The sequence below is a fragment of the Oculina patagonica genome, chromosome 1 (assembly GCF_052425735.1).
Source record: "Oculina patagonica isolate OP01 chromosome 1, crgOcupat, whole genome shotgun sequence".
NCBI lineage: Eukaryota > Metazoa > Cnidaria > Anthozoa > Scleractinia > Oculinidae > Oculina > Oculina patagonica.
In genome coordinates, this window is record NC_135758.1 from 19,180,562 (window position 1) to 19,196,773 (window position 16,212).

At 37.6% G+C, this 16,212-nt stretch overlaps 3 protein-coding genes and 1 long non-coding RNA gene across 5 annotated transcripts; 3 read left to right on the forward strand and 1 right to left on the reverse strand.

The window, feature by feature from the left end:
* The first annotated feature begins 6 nt into the window (after positions 1-6).
* On the forward strand, positions 7-2,626 carry LOC144661040 (cyclin-dependent kinases regulatory subunit-like). The gene is made up of 3 exons (XM_078521754.1): positions 7-161; positions 562-689; positions 2,203-2,626. Exons 1-3 carry the CDS (start codon positions 103-105, stop codon positions 2,253-2,255), a joined length of 240 nt encoding a protein of 79 aa, XP_078377880.1. The 5' UTR covers positions 7-102; the 3' UTR covers positions 2,256-2,626.
* Positions 2,627-4,297: 1,671 nt separating this feature from the next.
* LOC144661061 (cyclin-dependent kinases regulatory subunit-like) lies at positions 4,298-6,475 on the forward strand. The gene is made up of 3 exons (XM_078521772.1): positions 4,298-4,456; positions 4,791-4,915; positions 5,524-6,475. Exons 1-3 carry the CDS (start codon positions 4,392-4,394, stop codon positions 5,559-5,561), a joined length of 228 nt encoding a protein of 75 aa, XP_078377898.1. The 5' UTR covers positions 4,298-4,391; the 3' UTR covers positions 5,562-6,475.
* On the reverse strand, positions 6,464-12,662 carry LOC144660472 (GPI alpha-1,2-mannosyltransferase 3-like). 2 transcript variants are annotated; one of them, XM_078521109.1, is made up of 6 exons: positions 11,773-12,662; positions 10,735-10,863; positions 10,134-10,472; positions 9,373-9,565; positions 8,725-8,763; positions 6,464-7,003 (listed from the first exon to the last, which is right to left on the reverse strand). In XM_078521109.1, the coding sequence occupies exons 1-6, from the start codon at positions 12,645-12,647 to the stop codon at positions 6,920-6,922; spliced, it is 1,659 nt and encodes a 552-aa protein (XP_078377235.1). In that variant the 5' UTR covers positions 12,648-12,662; the 3' UTR covers positions 6,464-6,919. The 2 variants fall into 2 exon arrangements, with proteins under 2 accessions (XP_078377235.1, XP_078377243.1); XM_078521117.1 differs by lacking the exon at positions 8,725-8,763.
* A 341-nt stretch (positions 12,663-13,003) lies between these two features.
* LOC144661187 (uncharacterized) lies at positions 13,004-15,219 on the forward strand. The gene is made up of 2 exons (XR_013572231.1): positions 13,004-14,744; positions 14,782-15,219. It is a non-coding gene; the product is annotated as an uncharacterized LOC144661187 (long non-coding RNA).
* The last annotated feature ends 993 nt before the right edge of the window (positions 15,220-16,212 follow it).

A 16,212-nucleotide genomic window follows, 5' to 3' on the forward strand; every position in this document is an offset into this window, starting at 1 on the left:
AAAGCAGCGCGCCAATATTGAAAGAGAAAAAAATTTTCGCTCGCAACACATGAGCGAGAAAGTCGCCAACTTTGAGCTTTGGAGTTGTTTCGAGTTGCAGAAATGTCAGTGAAGCAGATTTATTACTCAGAGAAGTACTACGACGACATCTTTGAGTACAGGTAAAACTCTCACAAACTTCATTGAACTTTTTTCATTAAATCCAAGTGTTTTGGCTTGTCAAAATGTTCTCTGCTTGCAACAAATATGGCCTCCGCACCTTCGCAAGCTCTTTTGCCGTTTTGCATTTTTTCCTGTTTCAGTTGTCCCTTCTCTATACGACTTGACAATATTCACTTAAATAAACCTCGAACTAATGTTATAAAATGCTGGAATTTTTGTGTAATTCTGCAGTGCCTTGGTGCGATAACATTTTCAAACTCTCAAAAGATACAATTTAGCAAGTACAATCGAGAACATGGCGGCCTGGCTCAAACTTCAAACCGTTCCATATATTCCAGTAGTTTAGCAGACTTTTTTTTAAATGTCTCTTGCTAAGCTTTTTTTTCTCTGCCTTTTTAGACATGTCTTGCTTCCCAAAGAAATAGCCAAGCTTGTTCCTAAAAGACATCTTATGTCGGAAACTGAATGGCGAAGTCTTGGTGTTCAACAATCACAAGGATGGGAGCATTACATGAAACATGACCCTGGTGTGTATACATTCTTAAAAAAGATCCTAAATCCGTCATTTCAAAAAGGGCTTTTTCACAGTGCATTTCAAGGTATTCAAGTACGTTCAGAGTATAAAATGTGCTTGTATGTATGTCAATAGGGGAGGGGGGGGGGGTTGTGGAGGGAGGGGGCACAGGAGCCAAGGTGTAAAGGAGAAAGAAAAAAAATTCCAACATAATTACATGTTTTGCAATAGAAAAAGGAGCTTGGAACCACTAACTAAGGGAGGGATTGTTAGATTCCTTCTACGTTAAATTTCCTAGTACTTTACAATTCCTTTCATTTGTTTGAAAGGCCATTCACATGATCATGAAAAAGTCATGTAACATAAAAGTTGAAAAGCAGTTTTACGAAATGCAGGCACAATAAAAAAAAATAAAAGATATATTATGGTAGACCATAAGAACTTATGGAATTCAAAATAGGGTCAAACCAAAACAGGTCGCAAGAGAGCAAATTATTTGAATTATTGTCATTTTAAAACTGTGTAGCCATTGTTTTATCAGTGGAACTAGCTACTCTAAAGCCCGGGCCAAACGAGGATGAGAGTTGACGAGAGTTGACTCTCATGAGAGTTCACGTCAACTCTCATCGACTATCATCAACTCGGGCCAAACGAGGGAAAACTCTCATCGACTCTCATGAAAAATTTGAACACGTTCAAAGTCGATGAGAGCGCATGAGAGCGCACGAGAGTCGATGAGAGTGCATGAAAGTTTCATGCCAAACGAGAGTAAGAGTTTGAACTCTCATCAACTCTCATCCTCGTTTGGCCTGGGCTTAAGGAAGCCAACTGTTCATACGTTTTATTTAAGGTCATTACCCTGAAATAGAGCTGAACACAGATTTTTGATCAAACTTCGCCTACTGGTTTATTACTTTAAGGGAACTTAAATTTTGAAATACAAAAGGGGGTCACCAGATTTGTTTAGGAGCAGAGAGACTTTGTAGATTCCATATAATTCCTTTATAATTCCTCTGCGAGTACTGCCAAAGTACACTTTTTTAGCGATAATTTAAAACTGATCTGTTTTCATTTTACAGAAAGAATTTGATCGCTACACCCAAAATATGAGAAAAAATTGATAGGTCACCAGACTCGTTTACGAGAAAGCGACAATTTACTTCTCTCGCGGACTAAGCCACATGGAAAAAAGCACCATTTTGTTTATGTGCGCACGCTCGCGCGCGCTTATTACGCATAAAATTCTGTGCAGTAAAGATGCGCAATGCAATACAGGGCAATGACCTTAACTGAATATCTCTCTTGAGAAACCGTAAACTTCTCTGGTGACTCTGAGGGATGAGGCACTTGGTTAATAGAATGGCCCTGGGTGGCTTGCAGTCAATGTTTTTTTTTTATACAAACTGGCGGTTAGGCAGCCCCTACTTAACAAGCCCTACAACTAATGTTTCTGTACCCAGTTTCCCTTTTAACTTGTTGATGTTCAACAAATTGATAACAATGCTGTCATTTTTATGTGATTTCAGAGCCTCACATTTTGTTGTTCAGAAGAGAAAGGACTGACATGCGCAAGCAATAGAACCCAAGAAACGACAAAGCCACCATCGCATCTGATATTTGAATAGCTTGCATTAAGTTTTCACTGCTTCCAAGTCCAAAAATAAGCAAATTGTTAACAACAAGCTCTACATATTCAAGATTAATTTATTGAACATGCCAAATTTGTATGTTAATGTATTATTAATAATAATTTATTGTTCATTCATTATTTCAAACATAGCTATGTTTCAAATAATAATTGCAGTGTACAGATAACTCAAAGAATAGAATATATTTATAACAAAATTTAATATTATTTATTTGAGTGCATTTCTTTGCTTCTCTTCGCATCGTTAAATGTATTGTTTGGTGACACAATTTTGTATTAAAAAACATGCAAACCTCTTACACTGACAAGTTGTCACTTGCTAGTTTAGTTTATGAGCGTGTTTTCCAGTGGAAAAACAAAACCCACGTAATCACTCGGGTTACTAATGCTGGGGCGGATCCAGGATTTCGAGAAAGAGGGTTCGAACAAATGGACCGCCGAAGGCGGGCCCATCTTGGGGGGTCTGGGGGCATTCTCCCCCAGGAAATTTTGAAATTTAGGTCCTCGGAAATGTGATTTCCAGCGTTTTGAGGGATGATTGTAGACAGTTTAATACCTCAACAAGCCATTTATTTTTAAAGCTATTTTACTAAACAAGGACTACGTTTAAGTCTTTAAAATAATCAACTGACACCTACAAAATGAAACTAAAATCACTGTAATATATTTGTCTTCGCTATTTAATGTGTTCTAAAAAGTCACGCTTAAGATTCCTCAAAAATGGGATTAACGAGTAACATTCTACGAGGTTGCTGTTCAGCTAATTTCGGAACTATAGCATCGTAATCGACAGGCTTTTCATAATGAATACTCATTAAAGTCAGGCCAAGGAGTCTCGGTTGTCATTGTGGTCCGAAGGTAACGCTTGACTAGTTTTAAAGTGCTGTTTGAGCGGAATTATACATGCAATTCGCAACAACAGGTGGATGTTCGGAAAGATTTCTGGGTCACGAGCATGTAGATAGACAGAAAGTGTAATCAATAAAGTTGTCATTTGTTAACCTAAGGGAAAATTTGAACAAAAACAAATTGAGTTTCTTCGAAGCTGTAAGGCAGGTTGAAGCGCGTCTGGTTTGTCGATCTCTGATTGCCATCTTCTCATCCAACAATCATATTCAATGCCAAGAGTCTGTGGGCTTGGGATATCTGACCTATACATCTCGGAGGCTACAGCAATATCTACTTTTGTGCCCGCACCAATGGAAGGAAGCGCTTACCGTATTTTCTCGATTAAACGCCGGACCCCGAATAAACGCCGGGTCTCCAAGGCAGAGTGGTAAGGAAGCCTTTTAGGCATTTATTCGAGGTGTAATATGCTTTAGGAATGATGGCAAGATACATTCATGTCACAAATAATGATTATAAACCCTTGTTTAATAAACATTTTGCTAGAATAAACTGCACCATTCAAATAAACTCCGGATCCCCGGAGCCAAGTTTGAAATAAACGCGGGGGGGCGTTTAATCGAGAATATACGGTATATAAAACAAATTTTAGACTGGCATTTTGTTTCGTTCACTTACGTTTTTTCGTCAGAAACCGCTCGTGATGCCCCCCTCAGAAAACCCCGATTTTTTTGTTAACCCTATCAGAAAAAAGACCACTTTTTGCTCATTTTGTACTTACCCCCTCAGAAAGAATCAAAGGTGCCGACATATTTTAGACCTCTAAGAAAAATTCGTCAACGGGGAGCGGGTTTTTACCAATGTCCCCTTCGAGTTAACTTTCTTCTTTCCAAATTCTTTCCGATACAAAATCCTCAAATGCGTGAACTGAAAAGGTCTGAAAAACTTTTGAATGGTTCGTGACAGTCGTTTGCCACGTTTCAGTCAGGCGTTGCTAGGTTGTGTGTTTGATTAGATAAGAGACTGGGGCAGAAGTATATAAGCCAATAGGATTTCGCGGTCGTTTTACTTTCGACCAATCAGAGCACAAGGGGCACACTTCGTAATTTTTCAATTCATTTCGACCGTTGTCACGAGGTTTACGTTATTCCGACTTGCTTCTGTTGCTGTCCACTGTTTTTGCTTCCTTCCCGTCTTTTATACCCAAGAATTCTACCCAATATGTCTGTAAAAGATATTTACTACTCCACAAGATACGCTGACGATACGGGCGAGTACGAATACAGGTAAGAGCTATGAATTTGTTTATAGTGTTGATTGAAAGAAGCCGATTGAAGTTGCAGTTTTCAACGTTTTGAGTCGAGAGTTTTACTTGCTCAGCTGGATCATAAATAGCAGCTAGCTAGCAAAGTTTTCATCTTAGCCTTACTTAACTTAAAAATAAAGAAACCAAAATGATAAAACGGACAATGATTTTTCGTGCTTTGTAGATTTTTGCCGTTTCAATGCAGCATGCTTTGTAGCCGCGAGGAATTCGAACTGCTACAAGGCGCTGATCATTGTCGATTGCAGTTTCTTTCTGACGTGATGAATACTTCTCTCTTTTTTCCCGAATACCAGGCATGTCATTTTACCAAAGGATATCGCCAAGAAAGTCCCAAATAAGCTGATGAGTGAGAAAGAATGGCGAGGTCTCGGCGTCCAACAGTCTCAAGGCTGGGAACATTACATGCGGCATGGCCCAGGTAAAGAAATGATAGTTTCAGAAGGCAAGCGTACTTGTAAAGGTTGCTTTAAAAACTTACTGTATTAACATCTACACTGCAGCCTGGGATAACAATAAACTTGTAAAGGAAGGCATTAGTTTTTTGTGGCTGGTTTCTTATCACTAGAGCTAGCGTATCCGTGCTCGCTGACTGAAGATCTGTGCAGCAAGATCCCCAGCACCAACTCACAAAATCAGTGTAAAATTAAATCAACAGCCAAGAAAATAAAATTCAATAACTTTTTAATCAGCAACTTCAAGGATGAAGATAGAAACTTCCCTGGAATGAATCAATGTTTTTGAGGAGGGAGAATTTTTTTGTAGCCTAGGCCCTGGCTGTTCAAAGGGTGGACAATGCTATCCACCGGAAAAATTACTATCCAGTGAATAGCCTAGTTTGTTTTGTTAACACTTATCCACTGGACAGCGATTTATTCGGCAAAGAGTGTTATCCACTTTGGCATGCACTGTCTGCATTCCCATGCATATTTTAGGTGTGGCACCATTGTAGAAAATAAAGGCCTGTAGATTTGTAAGAAATACAGTAGAACTCTCTCACTAATTTTTTATTCTATGGTTTGTTTTCAGAGCCACATATACTCTTATTCAAGAAGAAAGTAAAATAAAGAGACCAGCTGAGAAGATTTATTAATTTCTGTGCATAAAATGAAATACGCTTGAATATAGACTTGAATTGTAAAATCAATGGAGGGAAGACCATGATGCATGTTTCTCTTGAACCTGTAATGGAAGACAACTTGTTCCTGGTGGAGATTTCAAATGGCTGTTTCTGCTGGTTGCTACAACACTGAGATCTACCTTTCAATTATTGAACTGCAGTGCTCGATACAACTATTTCAGATTGTATTACAATGATAAACATTATTTTGCTCCTCACAATTTCTTTAATTTGCTCGAATAATCATTATTTTATTGTAAATATGCATCAGCTATTGTATTAATACATGTGTTTTTTATTAATTTCTAATCCTTTGCATGTTTGCTTGTAATATTTATAACTGAAGTTCAGCAATGTTCCATTTATAGGCCCTGTTACATGGAACAATCTTTCATGCAACTTGTTCTGAGACAAGCTGCAGCAAACATCGTCTATGGCTTGTTAGAAACCTCCCTTCTTAGGCGTAGGGTAAGGGAAAGGATTAACCTAACCCTAATTCTAACCCTATCCCTTATCCTAAAAATATGGCCAAAAACCCCATTGTTACACCCACCCATACTTGTAATGTTACAAGCTGTAGTTACTTGCTAAAGAGTAATTCTGTGTTAAATTCTTTAATAATTATTGATGCAGTAACCTCTCAAGCAAAGGTTTATCTGTTGCTGTTTTGGAGACAAATTGTGTGAATGATTCCACCATGTAACAGGGCACTACAACCAAATAATTTTTCCATGGTTTTATCTAGCTTATGAGCAGTTTTTTATAAGTTATCTTTTCTGAGTTCCAGACTTCCAAGGTGATTGCATGTAAGTCCACAAGAATAATTAGATGTAATTTGTTTTCTTATGACTGCCAGTAAGATAGAAGAAAAGATAAGGCGAACAACCCAAGCAGGCTACATTAGAATTTCCTATTACCGGTAAAAGCTGTGAAAGTAAACATACTTTGCAAGCAACATTACAATCAATGTTGGGAACATATTTACATCAATGTTATATTTTATTTTGAATTTTGTAATTGTTTGATGTCTTTAAGCTTCAAGTTGTATAGTTGCACCATTTGATGGCTTATTTTGTACATAATCATTATAACAATTAACATAAAATGACAAGAAGTATCGAACAGCTTGTGAAGTTTGCTTTATTTTATTTACATTAGTTCTGATATGTTTTGTAATGACCGAATAATGTCCAAAACCCTATATGTATGATCTACACTTCTCGAATATTGCCTGAGAAAATTTGACAATCAGCAAAGTTCCGTCAGACTAGATCTTGTTTTTACTCTTTGTATTACACCTGTGTTTTACAATGATTTCTGATGACAGTAAACCAATACTTCTGATCCAATGCGTCCTTCTGGAAAATGAGTGTGGAAATATCTTGCACACTGTAATGGAAGAAATAAACAAACTTTGTGTCACACTCACCAGTTTTAAAGGAGAATTACATTATAATAACTAAGTACAGAAAGCCCAACTAAAACTCCAACAGAATACATAAATTGTATTTTCCAAGAACAGCAGTAAAACCGGGGAGAGGATTTTTTTTAGGAGAATATAAAACAAGCAAGATTTTCTTTGACTTCAAACACTTTTTATGTTGTTTTGTAAAACTTTTAGCTTCTTATTAATGGCCCGATTTATACTAGAGACGTTCGTGTGATAATTCGTCCAGATCATCTATCATGGTCCAGACCATCTATCTTCATAATTCGTCTTGGCAGACGAATTATGAAGATAATTATATAGCTGTCAGTAAATCCTATATTGTCAGCACAGCTATTTTTCCTTAATTTCTGAAAACTGTCCAATTTGGGATTAAATTTGTATAGTTTTAATTAGGACTTTCAGGTAAAATGCACAAACTGTCCAATTTAAGAAAAATTGGACAGTTTTGTCTCAGTCAATCAAATCAAAGGAAACACAACATGTGACGGATATTAGCCAATTAGCACAAAGCATAGCGTCACCGCTGTAAACTGGTCGCATTGTGAGTCGACAATGGCGAAATTTTATAAGGCAAGTTTGCTACGTTTTTCCATTCCTTTTGAGCTTTTCAGCAATAGTAACAACAGAGAAATTTTCTTCGTTGTCACAAGAGGAGCTAGCTACACTAAGAAGCAAAAAACAAGAGCAAAACGCCTCCAATAGTACAAAACTTGGGTGAACGTAAGTGCAGCGAAGCGAAGCAAGTAATCTGTCAGATATTCATCGCCTTGAGCTACCGGTAGATGCAATTCTTTGTCGTTTTTGCTGGAATTTGAAAAGAAAAGACAGCGATGAAGTACAAACGAGATAGTGGAAAGGAGTATTATGTCAGATTTAAGAAGTTGTAAAGCCCTTTGGACACTTTGTTTACGACTTTCATCGATGCAGTGTTCACTTTATTACTTTGTAGCAAGCTTCGCAAACTCAGGTGAATAAAATTGCACTGTTTTGTTTAAATTTTATTTGTGAAGACAATGCTTTGAGTAAGTGCATGTGCTGTGTTATGCCTACTATTGTTGAATGCTTTTCCCGTTCTGGACATAAGTTTATTGTTTACGCTGGATTGACTGACTACAAGCTATATAATTAATATGTAACCGGACTACATGCTTGTCCAATTTGGAAATAATTAGATTCAAAAAATTCCTCTGACAGCCAAATTGGACTCGGCCTACGGCCTCGTCCAATTTTGGCTGCCCTCGGAATTTTTTTCATCAAATTAGTTCCAAATTGGACAGCATGTAGTCCAATTACGTATACTAGTTGGTCTGGACCGATAATCCGTCTGTTTGCCCGTATTTATACACAGACGAATTATCGGACAAACTGAAAATTGCTCGCCTAATTAAAATGCAAGCTTGTCTGGACGGATCATCCATCTCTAGTATAAATCGGGCCAATTAAAGTCATTGAATATGGAAAATTTTGCCCCAAATTTCCCTGGTTGCAGTTGATAATCCACAACTTGCTGGAGTTTGGTTTTGGAAAATGAAAGACAATTTCTAAAGTTTTATGAAATTTGTCTTGCGTTGCATTACAGGCTAGCCTATGTCAGTTTCATGCATGATCTGTACTGTTATTGAGCTTTTGTTATTGGCCAATGAGCTTACACATGGCCTACCTCTCTGTAATGGAAACTTCCCAAAACTTTTGATATATCCTATTAGGGCAGAAATGAACAAGGATTTGAATAAAGTTGATGTCAGAAAAATCCAGGTTACTAAGTAGTTACATTTAAATACTTTGTCATTATTAAGTGTTTTTATTTCAGTAAAATTAATTGTAATGCACTGCTGAATGATGTTACCAGATTCAGAATCTGGTAAAAGTTTGCTGTACCTATAAGTTTTGATATGCCATTACAATGTTCTTTCACTCTTGATCAGTTGATGGTGCTATGATGATACCATTAGTGCTGGAAAACTGTTGCCAGCTTAAATCATGCTACAAACTGTCTCTTGGTTGCAAATAAAATATAAGCTTGGTTTTCACTAGCGACGCAAGCACAAGCGCGATCACGCAAAAGGACAAATTTTGACCTTTGTGCCTGTGCTTGCTGCAACCTCAAGCATATGCAATGCACTTGTGCTTTAACTTGAGTTGAAGCCGTTTTTACGGAGAAATAAGAGCTGTTATCCTTGAGCTTGTGCTTGCGTCGCTAGTGAAAACCAGGCTATACTGAACAAAAGTATGATTACCTATTATCAATCATTTCCTACAGGATTTACAGTACAGTAGGAGTTGCGTGGCTAATAAAAGATAGACTTACTGGTAAGAGGACATTGTATAGGACAATGTGTGTAGGAAGGTTGACGTCTTCCTTTTGCCATGAAGTGTTTCCAAAGTGCTCTGATAGCCATGATGATGGATGTGTGTAAAACTGATCAGCCTCGTCAATGTAGCCTGGCTTGTCACTTGCGGGGCACTCCAATATCCTCATGCTTATGTTTCTGTGTACAAAACTGATTAACAAACACAGATTAAATTATATGCTGACACGTTTCACCACAGGTAGCCCAAGGTTGATGAGGACCATATTATGCTATGCATTGAGTATATGCAACAGTCGAAATGTAAGGATTTGTATGTAAAGCAACAGTTGAATTTTCAAACCTGAAAATACAAGCAAGTTTTAAACATATAATAATTTACCTTACTTCAGGGTACTTGTTTCTTTGTTTCTTGTCAGATTTCTGGGTCAATTAATGACTATTTATATAGAGGGAAAAGTAGTGGGAATAAAAACTACCTGAATAGCCATAAATAAACCCAGAAGTCTCACCAGAAACAAAAGAAACAGTAAATTATGACAGTCTGAAGTGAAGAAAGTTATATTTCTTTAAAAAAATTGCTCATATTTTCAGATTAAGGTGTTGTTATAATAAGCTGATTACCGGTAATAGAAAGAATGCTAAATATATAACTTAGTCTTTGAATTATATTAAACATGTTGTTTATAAAAAATGATTTTCATATATATAATATGTTTAACATGATATTAATTATCATTACATTTTGAACAAAAGATACCTATAAAATGGTGTTGAATGACACGGCATCAGAAATAACACTGACAAGTTATCATCACTTCTCAGTTTGGAGCTCTCAACTTGAATGTACTCCATAACATCAACAGTTCCCTTCTGGTGAATAGTACTGGTATACAGGGCCAACGGGATATTAGTTATGGCCAGAAACAGCAGCATGATCTTTGCTTTCCATTTGAGGCTCCCCACTGAACCACTTTCAAAGGTGTTTTCCTTTTTATTGGAAGGAGCCCCACAAAGGGAGCTTAGAAAAAGTCCACAGTAGCACATCGCCAAAGGAACCACTGGAAAAATGAACCTAAATTCCTTATGGCCAAGAAAGCTGTAAAAATACAAAATGGAAAATTATTTTATTATTTTTCTGCAGCTACACTATATTAGCTGTCTCTGTAACTCAGACTGTGTATGAATTGTTCTCACATTACCGGTATTACTTATAAGCCAGACCTATATGTCCTTGGCAAGTAGAAATCTCAACTTTGTAACCGAAAATTGACTGATTTAATAACACTTGACACCACTCTTTTTCCATCTTCTTCCTGTTAAAAGTAATTAATGTTATTAATTTAAAAATTATACCAAACCTGTAAACAATGATAGTCCATAAAGTAAGCCATGCCAAGGTCTGCTGTCTTGGGAACGCTTTGTAGACACCACAGGCAAATGGAATCAAGTGTGTAAACATCACAACAGGAAATCCTTGGGTAAAATACCTGTAAAAAATATGTACAATCCATTCAGACAAAGGTAGAATTTTTAACACAGTATAGCATACCAATGTTGAAAAAGAAGGTTTCTGTTATTTGCTCAGTCAAGGAGCTTGTGTAAGAGATTTTACAGTGATAGGGTGTTTTATTTTGACAATGGTGTTTGACACAGAGAGACAACATCTGTCATGCTTGTGGCAAAATGTTTTTGGCACTTGGCGTTTATTTGAGAGGTCAGTGTTCCAGATTTGGTTCAGGGGGGGGGGGGGTACTCACTGGATGAAATCCCAACAATGTCAGTTTCCTGACTCTACAAATGTATAAAGAAATTTTTTAATGATTTTGTAGGAGTAGTGGGAATTTGACCTGTTGGAATTCATTGTTGACACCTTGACTTAGAAACTTTAACCAGTAATTGAAATCCTGGATAGGTCTGGGTTTAAATCCACCTGGAGTTAACTTGTTTTTGTTTTGATTACTGACACATTGAAAAAATACTGCCAACAGAATAGAATCTGAAAATTAATTGGAACAACTAAACAGAGTATGTACTGTACTGCACTGCACTGCACTGTGCTGTACCACCATCATCAAGAATCCTGCAAGATTCTACAGAAAATTTATTTTAAGATCTTAGTAAATCCTCAACAAGTCCTTGAGCATCTTAAAGGAATGCTGCCAAAGATCTTTGCCAAGATCTTTGTTAGCACCATTGAATGTTCCTTATTCTTATAGAAACTTTTTGAATTCTGTGAAGGTCTTGAAACATTCTACAAGATTTTTTTTACCAGGGAAGACTGCAACCAGTCCTTCTCTCTCTCAGACATTCTAGCAACCACAGAACACGATTGAGCAAAAGAGATGAAAGAGAGAAAGAGTGCTTGCAGTATAACGGTGAATTTAACTTCAGCCTACCAGTGCCATGGGTGACTTCCATAAAATGTTCCCATATCATTAACAACATTAAACTTGACAAAGTTGAGTTCCACAAGTGTCCACTTCCCATAAAACCAACTGTTTACAGCAAGAGACCACAGCATGGCAAAACATCCAATGGGGAGTACACACTTAAATATAAAGCCTGACTTGTTTGGTGATGAAAATAAATACAGTGTACACAATGGAATCCAAATAATGGCAGCTGTTGGCCTGATGATACATGAAAAGGCTGCGAAGCTTAGAGCTTTGATGACATCTCTATCACCATTGTCGTTTTTGCTGTCTAAAGGCCAGTAATACAAAGCAATTGTTGTTAAGATAGTCTCCAAAGAATTTGTCAACGTTCTAGTCACACTGTAAAATGTAAACCAGGAGGTTAAGTAGCAAATGAGTGTAAACTTCCCAGTTTGAAAACCGAACTTTTTCACTGCTAGTTTGTACAGAAACAAATCTCCACAGGCCGCAAAACAAGCTTGCACCAGTCTTGGAACTACAACAAGTAACTTAGCGGTATCAACTCCAAACAGCGCCAAGAATTTATAGCTCGTTGCAAAGATCAAAGGAAAAGTCCATCCTCTAAGACCTTGTTTCCATTCCCACGTCAAATATCCGTATCCAAATACAATTCTATGGGCGACTTCGGGTCCCTGCCAGAATTCATCAGGGACAAAAAATGTCCTGACGAGAAACGCATTGAAAATCCTGAAAAGAAGCAACGCCGCTAGCAGAAACCATTCAGACACATTTGGCGATTCACAAGTGACTTCTGATTGCTCGCTAGAAGGTGGCTGGTCTGATATAAACTCATCACTTGAAGCTTGTTTTCGCCTTGTTACATCTTCTACCGCCATTTTGCAAGACGATATCAACAAGGCGTTCCGGCGGTTGTAGAACCCAGTCTCCCTTCACGCTCTCTGAGTGTGTAACGCCTGATCATTTTTGACCAAAATGGTGTTCTCCATGCTAGGAAGGATGCCTCTGCATCAGTTGTTTATAGTAACTTTAGTCGGAGTTACCAGTGGTGTGTATATCTACAAGCCCTTGCTCGAGAGGTACGCGAACGAACATGGTTTGAATAACAAACAGAAAGAAGGAAGCACGACACCTGTGGCTGCTGCTGATGAAGTGAAGAGTTCAGTCCCAAAACAGAAGCAAGAAGATGTTTCCGGTGTACAGCAAAAAGGGAGCGTTGAAAATTCACCTGCAAAGTGAATTTACCTCTCTTTTTGGTTCCGCAGTGAATGGGAGATCATAATATTATACTGGCAAGGATCAATTTAATGGCAACCAAGGTGGACGTTCCAACAACATGATGAAGACATGTGACATTGTCACCCTTTTAGGGGTGGTGAATGGTCCTTCAAAAAATGCGCGTGTCGCAAAATTGTATCCAAATTTTAGGGGTCTTGTCGTCTCGAATTTTTCTTTGACGTCTCTGTTTCTTTTGCAAGGCTAAAAAGGTCTTGGGCTTGCAGAAAGACCAGAAAAGAGACCAGTCTCACCGTCTCACAAAGTTTCGCATACCATTTGACACCTCTCCCTTTATCATGACAGACTAAAGATTAATTTTACGACATGGGAAGAGAAGGTCAAAACAATTAATTTTTGCCCAGCTATAAATTTATCGGTGTTTAATTGACTTTGCAGACAATGAGACTGGCATTTTTTTGTGAGCCTGAGAGACTTACTAAGCCCAGCTAAAAGAATTGAGACTCCGTCTGAGAGGGCATCTCAGAAAAATTTAAAACAATGACATTTGACTAAAATTTGACTGAATAATTTAGTCAAAGATGATGCACATTTTTTTAAGGACCATATACCACCCCTTATGTTAAAAGTTCAACCACATGTGCTGAACCCCACTCTTCTCATTTGGAATTTGGAGAAAATATAGATTTTTAGTTGTTCAGCATTTTGAAAGGGGTCTGTTTCATTTTGATGGCAATGCAGAGAGCCTGGTGTGGACAGTGGAGCAGCTGGTTACAGACTTGATCTTTGGCAATTCCATTTACATTTATTCATTCAACTACACCAGGGGAGAGTTCCAGATCCTTTAGGAGAGTGCCACTCTATACAGTAAAAGAACTGGAGTTCACTAAGACCACTTTACTTCAAATAAATACAGCCATTGTTGGGAGTGAAGTTTGCTTGGAGCTAGAAACAATCTTAAAATCTAAAAATTTAACTAATATTTGGAAAATGATCTATACAAAAGATCTACAGGTTTTGAGCTGAAGAACACTTTCAGTTGTTAGTCATGAACAAATGCTTCAATGTTGGGTGTATTTGAAAGGGGGTCTACTTTATTTTGATGGCAATGCTAAGAGCCTAGTGTGGACAATTGAACAGTTGGTTGTCCAACATGATCATTGGAAATTCCATTTGAGTTTATTCATTCAACTATACCAGGGGAGAGTTCCAGAAGTACATCCTATGGGAGAGTGCCATTCTATACAGTGAGAGATCTGGGGTTCCACTACGACTACTATTTGGAGACCTATTCAAAACTTCAAGTGAATACAGCCAATATCATAAGTGAATTTAACTTAGAGCTGGAAACAATCAAAAAATCCAAACATACAGTAAATAGCAAAATTATTTGGAAACTTCCTACAAAACCCTTTAACAGGTTAGCCTGCAGAGCAGTCATTTCCATTCCGAGCATATGGAGCGAATAAAGTGAAAAAAATGAGAAGCGAGCAAGCAAACGAATGAATGAGCATGCAAATAAAATGAGGAGAAGGGTAAAGGGGGATGGGGAAGGGAAGGAAAGGATTCCTTTTTCTTTCCTCTATCCTCTCCCCACTTATCTGCATTTTTTCACACTTGCTCACTCACACATTTGTTCACCCCATGCATTTGGAAAGGAATGGACCGCTGTGTAGGCTATTTACAGGTCTAAACTGTTACTCATCTACAGATCAAATTGAACTGTCATATGTCTCAAAGTTCATCTGTCATTTGGTAAAACTGTGAAGTTTGAAGACCTATGTTGCGTGCAGTTTTAAGCCTTCATATTTTAATTTTAAATGTCTGCAAAACTCAAACTTCAATTTCAAATCACGAGCACTTGTAAACATTTTTTTTGTGAAACTTAATTTTTCAATGCCTGTTGTTACCAGACAGCATGTCACCAAAATTATGTGTATAATTCTTGTCAAAAACACTAGATTTAACCTTCATTGCATTTGTTGTGACTGTAACATAGATACTGTAACATACTCCATAGGGAGGTTCACCACCTCTGTGGGATCCTCACCCTATTGTCGTGGAATGGATTTCAAAGGGAAGTATAACTGTACCATTGTGTTTGCATTAATCTCAATGGATGCTTTGATAATTTGAGGGGAATGGGAATCTTTTGTTCTGGTCTGAAAAGGTTTGGCCTGAGAGATGTGATAATACACAGCCCTTCTTATCCTAGATTGTGGGAGGCACGTTGCACAGTGGCCTAACGGTTAGTGCACTGGACTCTGAACTGATTGTCCATGCGGGGAAGTAGGGAGAGCAAATACTCTTAGTCACTTCATGCTACCGAAACCAGAGATAAGCGCTGGCCTGATGCGCCACTTGGCTCAAAACACAGACTTTATCTTTGCATGGATTAAAGATAAAGAAGTAAATTATGATACAAGAATGACTTTCTAGACATTGATAGCCTAAAAGAGTTGCTGATTTTATCATGATCACTGTTGTTTCACTCAGAGGAGTACAACACAGTGGTAAAACTGTCCACCAACACATGCAGACTAGAAAACTGGAAAGCCATTCACTCAAGTATTGGCAAGCTTTAATACTCACTTAGCTTACACAAGTACCTGCATTATTCGTGGAAGAGTCTTAAACACAACAACAAGGGCGATTTAGAATTCGCTTGAGTGCTTATTTTTAGGCTTGGCAATTCATCATGCAAAATATCAATATATTCAGGTACTGGTTGAAAACTTGGAAAATGTTCTGGCTGGAAAGTACTGAGAGGCTTTAGATAATAATACAAGTTGACCGTGTATGGAGAGAAACGTAAAATTATCATTTTATTTCCCTGTTTTTTTTCTCAGTTCTCATCATTTCATCAACTCGATATTTCAGCAAAACTTTATTTTCCAGGGCTGTCTCTATACCTTAATTTATACAAGTACTTAGTAGTGGTTTGTGTTTTGCTATAAAATGATAAAATATTAAGGACACTATTAAAATGCTAAGTTAACTAAACAGCTCACCTAATCGATTCCAGAAACGATGCTTCAAACAATACAGTGTACAACTAGACGCCTAACACTCATTACCATTACAACGATTTTGACAATTGTGCGTTTGCTGAAGTGGCAAAATTCCAGCGTTTTTGCATTTGAGAAAAATATGCAAAGAATTGACACCCAATCCGCAAGCAAAACCGCGTCAGTTTTGTACATTTTT

Bases quoted from the DNA above. Each gene is read 5' to 3' on its own strand.
- LOC144661061 (XM_078521772.1), top strand. From the start codon at position 4,392: ATGTCTGTAAAAGATATTTACTACTCCACAAGATACGCTGACGATACG. The intron at 4,457-4,790 runs GTAAGAGCTATG...CCCGAATACCAG, and splicing joins ACGGGCGAGTACGAATACAG to GCATGTCATTTTACCAAAGG. The intron at 4,916-5,523 runs GTAAAGAAATGA...GTTTGTTTTCAG, and splicing joins TTACATGCGGCATGGCCCAG to AGCCACATATACTCTTATTC.
- LOC144660472 (XM_078521109.1), bottom strand. From the start codon at position 12,647: ATGGCGGTAGAAGATGTAACAAGGCGAAAACAAGCTTCAAGTGATGAG. The intron at 10,864-11,772 runs GTAGGCTGAAGT...TATTTTTTACAG, and splicing joins GGAAGTCACCCATGGCACTG to GTATTTTACCCAAGGATTTC. The intron at 10,473-10,734 runs GTTTGGTATAAT...GTATTTTTACAG, and splicing joins TGGACTATCATTGTTTACAG to CTTTCTTGGCCATAAGGAAT.
- LOC144661040 (XM_078521754.1), top strand. From the start codon at position 103: ATGTCAGTGAAGCAGATTTATTACTCAGAGAAGTACTACGACGACATC. The intron at 162-561 runs GTAAAACTCTCA...CTGCCTTTTTAG, and splicing joins GACGACATCTTTGAGTACAG to ACATGTCTTGCTTCCCAAAG. The intron at 690-2,202 runs GTGTGTATACAT...ATGTGATTTCAG, and splicing joins TTACATGAAACATGACCCTG to AGCCTCACATTTTGTTGTTC.